The following is a 13,717-nucleotide window of genomic DNA, read 5'->3' as shown; positions in this document are numbered from 1 at the left end:
CAACAACAGCTACTGTTTAATGAACACCTAAGTTATGTGGCAAGCACATTACACAATACACAATGACCCACAAGGCAAAAGTAAATGCTATTATCCTCAGTTTATAAAGGAACCATTGAGGCTCAGAGGTATTATGTAGGTTGTCTAAGTTCACACAGCGAATAAGTGGCAGAGGAAGAATCTTACCTCAGGACTGCCCACTCCGTCTACCCCCCACCTCCCATCACAGCCCCGACTCCAGAGCACAAGCTCTTTCCACTGCTGCCTAAGGTACAATATTTTACCCAAAGGCAAAAGCACGGTAGGACCAAAGAGCCTATTCCACTGTTCACTGTTGTTGCATAAGAGTTGTTTACATGACTGAAGTACTCTGAGTGACTCACCTGATCCTCTGAGAGGTGAGAGCCAGGACTCCTATGCTGACATGACATTGGGAGAATCCACTTCTCTTTCAACAGAAAGCAACACAAATCGCTACTCTAATTTTCTTCCTAGAAGTCATCAGTTGGTTGTGTGAGGCTCTAAGTTTGGCAGCAAGACTCCATCTTTTTAGTCTTCAATAACTCTATATGTGTGTACATGCACGCACGTGTGCCCTCATGTGGGTCACGGGCCAAATTCAGAGAAATGCCCAATTTGGAACATATATGGGTGGGTGGATTTTTTCTGTCAGAATTTTCTTTTGGTACTTGTTCTCCTGGTTAAGAATAACCTTGCGATCTTTCAAGAAAGAAATGAAAGCTCTTACATCCTGTATAACCCTCAGCAATGATATAACGTGATGTTATAAGTCCATTGTTGCCTAGCTCATTAGACAGTCACTCCATGAAGGCAGGAATGTCCCATGTTCTGTTCTTTTTTAAAATTTGGGTAAGAACACTCACCACGAGGTCTATCCTCTTGACACATTTTAAGTGTACAATACATTGTTGCTGACCTTAGGTATGATGCTATACCTTATTCATCTTGCTTAACTGAATGTTTATGCCTGTTGATGAACAACTCCTCATTTCCCCCTCCCCTCAGCTCCCAGTAATCATGATTCCCTCCTTTGACCTTATGAATTTGGCCATTTTAGATACCTCATAGAAGTGGAATCGTGCAGTATTTATTTTTCTGTGACTGGTTTATTTCCCTTAGCATAACGTTCTTAAGTTCATCCATGTTGTTGCATACTGCAGAATCTCCTTCTTCTTAAAGGCTGAGTAGTATTCCATTTCATATATAGACCACATTTTCTTTCACCTTTCATCTGTCGATGGAAACAAGTTGTTGCCACATCCTAGCTAACGTGAATGGTGCTGCAGTGAACATGGGAGTGCTAATATCTCTCTGAGATCCTGATTTCAATTCTTTTGGCTATATGCCCAGAAGTGGGATTACTGGGTCATGTGGTTCTATATCTAATTTTTTGAAGAACCTCCATATTGTTCTCCATAGCTACTGCACCCTTTTGTATTCCCACCATTTGTGCAAGGGTTCATATTTCTCCATATCATCAGCAACACTTTTTGTCTTTTTTTTTTTTAAAAAAAACAATACGCAATCCTAACGGTAGTGATGTGATAACTCATTGGGGTTTTGATTTGCATTTCCTTGATCATTAGTGATGTTGAACATCTTTTCATATACCTGGTGGCCATTTGTATGTCTTCTTTGGAGAAACGTCTATTCAAATCCTTAGCTCATTTTTTAATTGGGTTATTAATTTTTTTGCTATTGAATTGTAGGAGTGACATATATTTTGGAGATTAACCCCTTACCAGATATGCGATTTGCAAATATTTTCTACCATTCCTTAGGTTGCCTTTTCATTTCTTCTACCATGCAGAAGCTTTTAAGCTCAATGTAGTCCCAATTGTGCATTTCATGTTTTGTTCTTAATAGTATCTCTAGGGCTTAGCACAGCGTTGGGAACATGATAGGCACTCAATACATATTTGGGTCTTGGCATATCAGTAGGTCCTTCCAAGCCCCAAGAGTACTGACCCTTCTCATCCTTGGGACCCTGGGAGGGTGGAGGGCACTAAGCCTAGGTGTTATGCAGGCTGTAGAGAGCCATGGAAACTGGAAGTCATGTACTATCTGGACATTGCCCTCTCAAGAGGGTATACTGGTATAAAGTTCTAGACTTCTTTTGCAAAGTTCTCCCTGTTTAAACCTTTTAACTTTTATCTTCCCTCCCTACTTCTTCTTCCCCCTCTGAAAACAAAACCCTGCTTGGGCGCTAATTAAAATGCAGAAATGTTTTTACTGGTAAAATGTATTTTGCTTATAACCCAAAAACATGTTGAAAAATTGCATAGTCTGTTGGCTTAATGGGAATCTAAAAGATGGAACTCTAACATTTTAATCTATTACAATATGTGTAGAACATGGGCACACCAGGGCAGATACTGCCATAGGGAATTAGAGTGACTTGTCCAAGTTCAGTTTATCTGTTATTCTGTCTTTCTGGCTGAGTAGTACTTGATGAGCCGAATAATCTGTTTGGTGTATCTTCCCCATACATCTACATCATGGAGAGTCACTTGTGTCCCCAGTCTCCAGCACTCTGCGTGCCCACCCTGGACAGGTCCTATCAACTCTCCACCTGTGTGCCATCTCATTTACCCACATAAGTCCTCTATAACTATTCTTCTTTAAGTTCAATGATACAGACTTAATTAGAAGATTGAGTCTAGAAACATTAGTGAAGGGGAAATATCAGAAGAGATATTTTAGAGAGAAGTGAGGTGCTTCCCTACCTCCCAAGAACATGTTCTTTTTCTCTTGGGTCACTTGATGTGGAGAAGCCAGGGAGTAAAACATCCTGGCTCTTGTCAAAACTTCACAGTAAGGGCCAGAAAATTTTAGTGCTGGGAAGAACCTTAGAGATGTTATGGAGTCTAAATCAACCTGCTCATGTTATACATAAGGAAACTTCATGGCTTTTAAAAGGCCACAGATAGTAACTGGCAGAACTAAGACACGAAAAAGTGATAGTAACTCACGGCAGTGGCAAAACTATGGCGGTCAGTCACCCTGCTATTTTTGGTGGTGTTGGCCTTTCAGGAAGAACCACATAAAGCCACAGCTGTTGGGCTGCCAACCTCAGTACCACCACTCATTTCAGGGGCTTGCAAACATTCAATTAGCCCAGATTAGAAAAGACAGCAGACTTGAAGCAATGAAGGAGAAGACAGAAATGAACCAACCATTCTGTCTGGTTTTGTTTTAAGTGAATCCTCTGTTCACCTCAATATTAATTTAAATGCTGACATGTTGTTTCCAGAGAATGTTTTACTAATAAGTTAAGGTTTAATTGTGGTTTAAAAAACAGTGCTATCCTAGCACTTTGTTGTCTTGTAATAGCACCAACCAACTCTGCTTTCTATCAGCTTTCATTGTTGCTCACCTGCCTCTTCTACTAGATTACAAGCTATGAGTCTTACTCATTACTTTATCCTCTTTATCCTTACTCATTAATTACTGTGCTATATCCTTAGCACAGTGCTTTGCACACTGTAGCTGCTGGATAAAATGTTTATTGAGCTGGCTGCTGTTAATGTCAGCTTGTTTTTATTTTGATGTACAACAGCAGGAAAGAAGCAGCAATGAAATAAGTCTTCGTAGTTTACAAAATGCAACTCCACATGCTCAGTGGTCATAATTTACAAACACTGGCACTATCTGTCCCAATTATATTACAGAAAATTCTGTCCTGAGAAACTAACAAAATAATATCAAGTCTAAAAATAAGAAAAGGAATTCATTTTATTTTGTTCTAGTACATTGTTTCTTTTCAGAGGTTTACGTTTGTTCCATGGAGTCTAAGTGAATAATCATGTTACTGGAAGTAAATCATTTTAGATATATCACTAAATAATTTTGCCAATGGATATTACAGTCTCAATTTAACATTATTACTATTTGATAACATGATGTTTGAAACTCTTTACAAACTGTCGTTAAGTCCCCAGAGAACATGATGTTTGAGATAATTTTGGAAACACAAGCTAGGCACTCAGAAACCACATGAGCCAAGAGCCTTTTAAATTTAAATCTTTGTCCTTTGCAGTTGCCAGGGGCTCAAATGGGCAGAAGTCCTTTTAGCCAGATGATTAACTCAGGCATATCACATGCAGACTTCCTGACCTCCTTAATTTTTTGAATTTTTAAGCAGAGAGAACAGCAGAGATCATGTTGGACATCTTCACCAACAATGATGGTGAAATGCTTGGATGTGTCAATATTTACTTTAGTGGCTGAGTTCACTTTATAAGCATTATTACAAACTGGCAATTTTATCAATATTCACTCCATCCTCATTGAGGAAAGGTCGACATTCTGCTCATCAATGTTCAATCTCTGGTGATACAAATACATGGTTTCTGCTTTCAACAAGGCCTAGTCCAGCTAAATGTAATCAAATGTACTGGTGCTGTGACTAAAATGTGTGTAACGTATAGCACAGGGACAAGATGAAGAGAATAATGTAAGGGGGTGCTATGAGTAAGGAGATAACGCTCAAGTTGAATCACACCATGTAGGTTTCTGTTAAATGAACAGGGCAGAAAGGGTGGCCCAAGGTAAGCGATAAGGAGGAGGAAGAGATGCAGCAATGACTTTACAGTAATTCCTGTGGGTGGAGATTTGGGGCAATGCTGTGGGGTAGGGTGACTCTAAAGGAATTCTGGAGTGCTATTACAGGGAGGTACGCAGAGCCCTGTACACGCTTCATGAGATGGGCAAAACAAACGTATTGAAAGGTTTTCATCAGAAAATAACATGACTCAATTTGTGTCTTTAAAAGCTCTCTAAGGCAGTAGCATGGAGAGTTGACTGAAGGACTGTGTGATGATTGATGATAAGATTAGGAAAATATTATAATCACTCTGGTGAACAATGAGAAATGTCTGAATTAAGGCATGACAATGGAGATGGTTAAGATGGAGATCCACAGCCCCTCATGCCTATAAAATATTTAATTAGCAGCTGGTGGATGTAAACTTTTTTTTTTTTTTTGGATGGGATTTGAAGTAGGTATCACTGTAGACATCAGAGACGATAGAAAGGGATTGGTCTAGGATGATGAACCCCTGGTTTCTGTCTTGGTAGCAATAAGATAGAAGTTGGAAACTAGGGGGATCAAGGGAGAAAGATGATAAATTTTTGCTCAAAAAGGCAAATGCTGTGTTTGTAGGGTCAATGGAACACCTGCATGGAGATGTTTCATTGACAGCTAGACATTTGGATCTGGAGCGCAGCAAACAGACCTGGGCCAGATACATATATTCAGTGGTCATAATGATAGTAGAAGATGCAAATAAGTATACGAGCTTGCCCGGTGAGAGCATGTGGAGTGAGAAAAGAAAAAGTCCTGAAGTTCACTATTTGTTTAATTGACTGAATTTATTTAAATTAATTGCTGCCTTGAAAATTTAATGCATCATCATTTCTCTATAATACCCTACAATATAACCGTACTATAATCAATAGCTTTTCTCATCTCTGTCTCATCTACTGTGGATATGGACACCTGTTTATCCTGCAAGACCCTGGGAGTGAGGACTTGAGCACCTGAAAATGTAATTCTCTGAGTTAACTGCAGGCTACATGAATAAAGTAGAAGCAATAGATATTATCTGCCTGAACATACACAGTGAGGACTTGAACTTGATGTTATATGAAAAAGGAAAGAAAACATAGTGACTTTATTGCTATTAAGCAGGTACAAATTAAGTCAAAAACTTTCACTATAAGAAAACTCAATAAAATAGGAAGAACTTTTATTATGTTGTAATCTACAGGGTACAGTCCTAATGATTTAATGCAATCACTGTCAAAAGTACTTCCAATATTTTGGAAGACAAACACTAAATTTTAAAGCTAAATTGCCAAATTAAAGACATCATCTTGTAAAAAAATTTCACAAAATTGAATATGAGCAAGTATGAGTCAACACAAAAAGGAACAAACACTAACGCAGGGGTTCTGACTTGAGAAGGGGGCGTGGGACTTAAAAAGAATACCAATACCTGGGTCCCCACCTACAGGTATGTACATCACAATCTAGGGTGGTGTAGACCTGGGGAATCAGTACTATTTCTTTTTTTTTGAACTTTATTTATTTATTTTTTATACAGCAGGTTCTTACTAGTTATCTATTTTATACATATTAGTGTATACATGTCAATCCTAATCTCCCAATTCATCCCACCACCCCCCCACCCTACCACTTTCCCACCTTGCTGTCCATACGTTTGTTCTCTACAGCTGTGTCTCTGTTTCTGCCCCAGGTGAGTCTAAAGTGCAGCCTGAGTTTTGAACCCTTGTACTCAGCATACAGGCAGAAGATGGAGAAGGAAGAAAAACTAGCCTGGTACGGCAGAGAAGACCTTATACGTCTTATTGCACTTGTGATTAACAGTCAGAAGCTCATGGAAAGGATCCAAAGTACTACTGAGCTATGCATGCTACTGAGCAAATATTCATTTAAATATTATATACAACTGTCACTTTTGATTATCTATAGTAAAGAGAAAAAGACTCAGAGAAAATCAACACATACGATAAAACGGAATGAAAACTGCACACCATATTACAAAATGATTATGGAGCTGGGACTATATTAACTTCTAAAGAAAACATCAAGCAATAATTCAACAACTATTTTTAAAATTATGAAGAAATCTTCTGATGTCAGGTGGGTGCAGGTTATATTAGCTATTTTCAAAAAGAATATTTGATGATATTTGTATGTAGATATTTTACGCAGTGCTAACAACCATTAAGTGTAACTATATGTAGTTTTAAAGAAATAAAAATATTCAGACTTATAAGGAGCTTCTCAGATTATAAATTTTCCCACAGGATATTATTTTTTGATGACTTTTTATTTGTTTCTAGAGAAAGGATTGACAACCGATTATAACACAAACCATATGTGCCCATTCTCCATCTTTCTTTCCCACCTGGGACACTAAACATTCTGTGACATTTGCTGTCTCATTTTTAGCACCAGACAATATAACATTTGCTCCAGTGTAAACATAGAGGTCAGCAAAAGAAATCAATCTCTTTTTCGGGGTACCTTAAGGGCTCAAAATGTTGTACACGGATTGAAATAAACCGGCATTTCCATATTAGGAATTTTGTCCAACCTGGACTTGGCTTACTAATAGAAGAGCCCTGTTATCAAATAGTCCTTCTGCACTTTGTACCTTTCTTGGCACATTTCCCTCCTGGTGATACAGTTTATTATAACACGTCTTCCATACCCTCTGCTGTTGTAATGTAATGTAATACAATCAAAGCTCACCTTTGATTCTCCCAGTTCCCAGTGACACCTGGACTTGGTATGGTATTGTGTCAGTTACCACAAAAATCAAATTAGTATATTGACTTTTCACTTGCTCACTCATTCATTAATTTAGTTTTAACTGAAAACCTCCTATGTGTCCAGCACTGTGCTGAATGGTCCCTTGTTCTCTAGGAGCTAAAAGCACAAGCAGTTCTAGGGATTTAAGTGCATAAACACTTATGTTGATAAATATGTTAGACACATCCATTTAACTGAAAAATGAACATTAAGCTAATAGTTACTACAATGTACTCATGCCACTAGTAAGCAGAGATTAAGAGCATTTGAAAACTACGAATGAGACTGATTCCTGATATCTCATATTTGGCTACCACAAGGTTGACAGAAGTGTTACCTGGAGCAATCTAGGAAGGGGATGGAGTTGCAGGATGACGGACCGATAGAACACAGGTGGGGCTGAGGGCAGATGATAATGCTGAGTACAGTAATACAGCCTCAGAGAAGGCTTGAAGGAGCTATGGATTACTTAGGCTAAGGTGTTCTTGAGAGCCCTCTCCACAGACAAAGTAGAGGGGACAGACAGTAATATGAGAAGAAACCAAAGGTAGTCTAAGGACGCCTTAATGAAAAAAGTTTAAATTTTGATTAAATCCCTGACTCATCTTTAGTACATTCTTAGATGCTCTTAGAAGTACTCAACAGAAAGAGAACATTACACCTTCTAACATTATTCTAAGTCAGGTTCTTTCTCTTAATGCGACAAAGGCCCTCTTCCGAATGAACATGTTAGAAAACTGGAATATACATACTCATCCTTGTCCACCTTTTCTCGAAGCTTCTTTAGCTGTTTATTTTGGCTGAACTTCAAGTTTTGAATTATGTTCTCAAAGTATTCGTCTTCCCTGTAGCTCAACTATATTGATTTAAAAGATTTGGGGAAAAATATTAAAACCGGTATCTTCAAAGTTTTTGCTAAATAGCATGAAGAGATATTTTCTTAAATTCTATCACTTAATAAAGTTAACAGGACGTTAAAACTTGCCAAAGAAAAGTTAAGTTCCAACTAGCTTATTAGTTCTACATTACAGGTCACTGCTGCGCTGGCTGAATCACTACTTCAGTCTATTCTTTTGTAATGAGTCAAATGAAACTAAATGTCAAACAAGCTTTTCCCATATTGATATTCACCTTACAGACAGACAAGATAAAAGCATTCATATTAGTACCCACTATGTTATAAGAACACTGTTATAAAGAACTTCATATATCACATTTTTATCCCCATAATAATCTTATGAAGGTGGGCCGTTACCACCATTTTAAAGCTGAGGAAACTGAAGCACAGTTAAGTCACTTGCCCAAGTTAATGAGTGATGGAGCTGAGATTTGAACCCTAGGAGTCCGGCTTTGAGCTTATGCTCCTGGCCAGCTAGTGAGAGGTGTAGCTGAGATCTGAACCCAAGCAATTCAGCTGTGAGACTATGTGCTCAGCCACTGGACTCCTGCACAAGGGCCCCGGGGACTCACATGTTACAGCCAGCTCATTTTTTAAAAAGTCAAAGCTTTTCTGCAAATGGAAAAAGAAAAGAGGACACTGTGCCTTGCAAACTCCCGTGTACTCAACGGATTAGGAATCGCTGTCATCCCCAGATCTAGGCAAGGGTCACCTTGTCACCAGGGTTTCAAGTAGTTGCGGTGACTGCAAGGTTAACAACAGGACCTTTAGCTGAGTCTGAAATCAATACTGTAATGACTTCAATCAACTCTGTTTTCTTTTCATTGTTACATTACCAAAGGGGAATAAAATAGTTCCCCATTCTCAAATAGTAGATTTTTTTTTTCAAATAGAGAAGGCATGACCTGGTTTACCCAGTGGAGGAATAATTAGAAAGTGGAAGGAAAGCTGAAGATCTGACTTTTCAGGCGTGTATAAAATGAGATAAGAAGCCTGAGTACTGCCTGTTTCATCACTTAAATGTCTATGTCTTAATGCTCTTTAAAAACACCAGATTTTATCACTACTCTTAAAATGGAATATATGGAAAGCAAAATAACAAAACCAAATACAGACCAGCCCATGAAACAGTAGGCTAAAACTAAAACAAACATAGTTCTGGCTTCAGTGTTGAAGGCTTAATATCAATATAATAAGACCTCTGGGTGTAGGCTATTTCACATAATTTCTGGCCCCCCCCCCCATAGCTAGAAATGACATTGCCACCAGCCCCAGGCATCATCAGTGCAGTCTTTATAAAGACTTACCTCAAGGTATTCATTATTCAGTTTGTTGTCATTTGAAATAATGTCATCAGGATAGCCGATCCTTTCTTTAATTGCTAAGGCCTATGAAAATAAGAATATTGAATGTGAGCATGATTATGAACTTTCAAATGCAAACATTATAATTTGCCCTTGACAGCAGTTGAATAACCTGCTCCATACTGTGTACAAGATGAGTATCTGACAACGTTTAAACAGAGATCTTTTGCACTGGCTTTTTTCTTGGAGTTCAAAATAAACAAAAAATAGTTCTGAAATTTAGCTTCTAATACCCTATTCTCATAGGCTGCAGCTTTCCCAAGAAAACCAAAATGAAAACTGACAAGTCATTGTTCCACATGTATTGTACTTTTATGAACTTTTTCTCTGAAAGGCTTTTTTTCTTCAATTTTACAGGAGGAGTAATATTTAGAACTTCCATTCTAGCAGCTTATAATTATCTTTTCACTTCACTGATTTGGCTGAGAAAACAGATGTGGGCTTACAGGTTTAATGCTAATATTCTTTCTAAATATTGGTTCCTGGAGTTTTTATGTTCTCCTTTGGTCTCCAGAGCTAGTGTACCTAACTTCCCGTGGTTAAATGAATGACATTAGTTAAACAAGTAGAAAACAGGGTTTTCCTTGTTATACCATCTCATATTTACCACTACCTTACTACTATTTCTATTTTTATTATTTTAAAATTGTTTACTTATTGTATTTATTTCATCAGTACCACTTGTTTACTACTTGCTATTTCTATTTCTATTTTTTATTTCTCTCATTTTTCTCAAAGATAGTTGACTTTTGATTTTGTCATATCACATTACTCTTAAATAATTTAACTAATTTAATATTTTCATGGGATATTAAGCTTGCATCTCTGAATTATTTGTTTTACCATCAAATGGATGTGGTTTTGTTACAAATCTGTTTCATAAGCGTAGGATTTCCCCAGTGGATCAGACAGATGTGTCACTAAATCAGTTTGGCCAAGCCCATTTCCTTTCCATACCATCAGCCCATAACGAATCATCTCCCTCTCAATGGCACTTTATTTTCTAGAAGATATTTCCCCAAAAGGTGTTCTAAGGGATACAAAATCTACAGAAATAGGAGGTACTACAAGAAAAGGATATATTGTCAAATATTTGGGGTAAATACTGTGACACAAACGTTGAGCAGGCTTCTTCATTGAAAGACTTCTTAGAGTCTAAAATTAAGTAATTGTAAGTGTCCAATGGGATGAATTAGTCTATTTATTCATTCAATTTGTCTTTAAGGGTATACAACAAGCCAGGTACTTTGTAAGCGGCTGAGGACACAATGCTAGGCAAACATTTCTACCCCTGGAGAGTTTACTATAATGGTCAATGGTAGGCAATAAAATGAATATTAACTCTCAAGTGTGATGTATGGTGCCATAAAATCACACCCTACAGGTATAAAACCTAGTCGAGGGTGGGATCAGGGAAGCCTTCCTGCAGGAAATGTTTCCTAAACTCTTTTTGACCATGGGACTCTTTCATAGAGCAACTTGGCAGGTCCAGAGTTTCATGACACCACCTTGGGAAATGATTACCTAGAACAATTTGATTGGCTACATCAAATAGTACCATGTTGTGATAGCTAGAACATGAAAGGAGCAAATCCAGCCTGAACTTCTGAGGACCTACAGAATGATGGAAAGATAGCTATACTGGGGTGCCAAATTCTAGACCTGACCCACTCAGGGCTCTGTGATAGCTGAAAAAGATAATCCTTCCATGTGACCTAATCCTGAAAGAGAACTAGACTACAGCTTGATTCTTTTATTATAACAGATCTATGGACTCTTTCTGTGTTAGTTCAAAGAATGGTCTGTTCTTCCTGTTACCCTAACTACAGAGCAATAATCAGGCTGCATGTGAATACTGCTCATAAACACATACAGTTTTCACTGGACAGGTTCTGTTTAGGTTTATATAGTTATGAACACAATGGCATAGTAAATTTAAACCTGAGATTTCCTTAGACATCTCACTTTTATTCTAATGCAAGATACTAAGAGTCCCAATAAAAGGTGCACAATGGGGGTAAATAAGAATAGTTATAAAAAGCTCCTTCAACATCCCTCTCACTGTAGGTCACCTTATAGTACTCAAATAATGCACTACCTTACATTTGCTTGAATAGAAATTTAGTATTTTTCTCCCTAGGTCATTTAAAAAAAAACTAAATAGTGCATGCTTAAAAAAAATTTAGCTAGAAGTTTACATTAAAGATTAGGGGATATTTTTAGATATTGGTAGAGGTCTTTTAAATATTTTTCATAAAAGGAGGAAAAATATGAACCACTGATAATATCTTTTAATGCTTTCTTGTTCACACAAGATTTTCCTCTTGTTTTGTGAAGACTTCCTTTAAAAAAATAAAAAAGGAAAATTGGAGATCTTTCAAAGTTTTGAGCCAAACATGGAGAGTAGGAGCTAGTTACAAAGAGATAATAAAAGATGAAAATCATAGGAAAAAAAAAATCTTCAACCATGAAAAGCGTTCCTGGAAACATTACATCTTGAAGGAGCTTGCTTTTATTTTACGCAATCTTTGAATACTATGTTTTCCCCAAATTTCTTAAAAGCTAATCTTTTCTTATAGATTTTTCTTTGATAATTCGCCCTGCCTTGCTCTTTACCTTTTCTTCAGCTTTCTTTTTTGTTTCAGCATCCATCCAAGTAAGGTCATCTAAAGTCTGAATAAAAACTTCCCGGATCTGTGCAATTAAATCCTCAACCTTAAACCAAAAGAACAGAAGGCAAATTTAGGCCATGAATTAATTTTTTATAACACAAATTTAAAAAAAAATAGAGCTATAAGCTGTCTTTATGTGATTCAGTGATATGTTAATAAATGTAAATTTATAAACAAATTGGTGATCTAAACAAATGGATATATGTGGGTAATTATATTTTTAAAGCAACACTGCTACTATCAACACTAATGATTAAATAGGTCATAATGCATACATTAATACAAATCACCTTCAGAATGTATGGTTTCCATTATCATGAAAGACGAACTAACATAAAATACTGTCATTACTATTAGTAGTTTAGTTAAGCATGAGGTAGCATTTCAATAGATTCTTTCACCATGTCTTTAAGTTCCCTTGTATTCATTTCAGTAACAATAAAAAATAAAGTACATGTCTTACACTTCAAATAAACCCTGGTTTACTTTCTGGTTTTTAAGAAAATACTAATTCTTAGTCAATTTTGGTAACAGAAGAGATTACAAATGACTGTATCATTAGAACATGTGACTGGGTATTGTGAATACATTGCTTCTGGAAAATGGACAATTGGTTTTGGGTTAAACAATATTAGGATCAGAAACATAACCAGACCTGCGGGAGAGGGAGAATAAGATTTATTGGGAAATAATGGCAAATTGTGATTCAGAAGTTCTCTGCCAATTAATAAAATTTTAACCAAATGATGGACTATTGTAATTGCCCATCAGTGCAAACACATGCTGATAGAGTATTGTGCAGAAAACATTACCACATGTTTACTGTCTCCAGGAAATGCCGCTTCCACATAGAGCCTTCCCACAGCATTTTCCATATTCCCATTGACATAGTTTGCACAACGTCTCCAAGTCGCCGTTTCTGATGTTGTGCCATAAAGAGCCTATGGGAGAGAAAAAGGAAATGGCATTTGACCAAGAGTAGACGGCCGAAGTGTGGTAAGAGCACAAATTTCACAGGACTCTATTCTTTATGTCTCCTAAATTCTTGCAATATTCATTGCTTCTCCTCACATGTCAGGATGTCCTTGCATAGGATAAAATGTAATCCAATTGAATTATTACTTACATATGATCTGGAAATAAGGTATATTTTCAGTAGCACGTCCTAGAAAAACTGTTGACTATTGCAAGTTAATATCCTTCTAGACAGCGTTAGAAAAAACAACCCTCTCCACCAAACAAAATAACACTGTTGCCACTGTATAAACATAAATGTGAAGTAATATTCAATAAATGTAACAGGGGAGAGATCTGGTATACAAGAAAACACATTCTTGTTTTCTAAAGTTTTTGCTGAAGTTCCAGTACTTAGAAGAACTGCATGTGTACAAATTTAAGAACCAATAAAGGGATTAACTTA

The 13,717-nt window shown here is 37.0% G+C and overlaps 1 protein-coding gene across 5 annotated transcripts in view; it reads right to left on the bottom strand.

Annotated features, from left to right (window-relative positions):
- MME (membrane metalloendopeptidase) overlaps positions 1-13,717 on the bottom strand; it is a 91,186-nt gene that overhangs the window by 27,506 nt on the left and 49,963 nt on the right. For all 5 annotated transcript variants that reach the window (XM_036851267.1, XM_036851270.1, XM_036851269.1 and 2 more), the window contains exons 13-16: positions 13,110-13,238; positions 12,242-12,340; positions 9,569-9,649; positions 8,116-8,219 (exon numbers count right to left, since the gene is read on the bottom strand). In XM_036851267.1, the coding sequence (XP_036707162.1) occupies positions 8,116-8,219; positions 9,569-9,649; positions 12,242-12,340; positions 13,110-13,238 (413 nt within the window). The remainder of the gene's footprint in view (positions 1-8,115; positions 8,220-9,568; positions 9,650-12,241; positions 12,341-13,109; positions 13,239-13,717) is intronic.

This window comes from Balaenoptera musculus, chromosome 4 (genome assembly GCF_009873245.2).
Source record: "Balaenoptera musculus isolate JJ_BM4_2016_0621 chromosome 4, mBalMus1.pri.v3, whole genome shotgun sequence".
NCBI classification, from domain to species: Eukaryota; Metazoa; Chordata; class Mammalia; order Artiodactyla; family Balaenopteridae; genus Balaenoptera; species Balaenoptera musculus.
The sequence above is the reverse complement of the archived record's forward strand: the minus strand, read 5'-3'. Positions and strand labels throughout refer to the sequence as shown.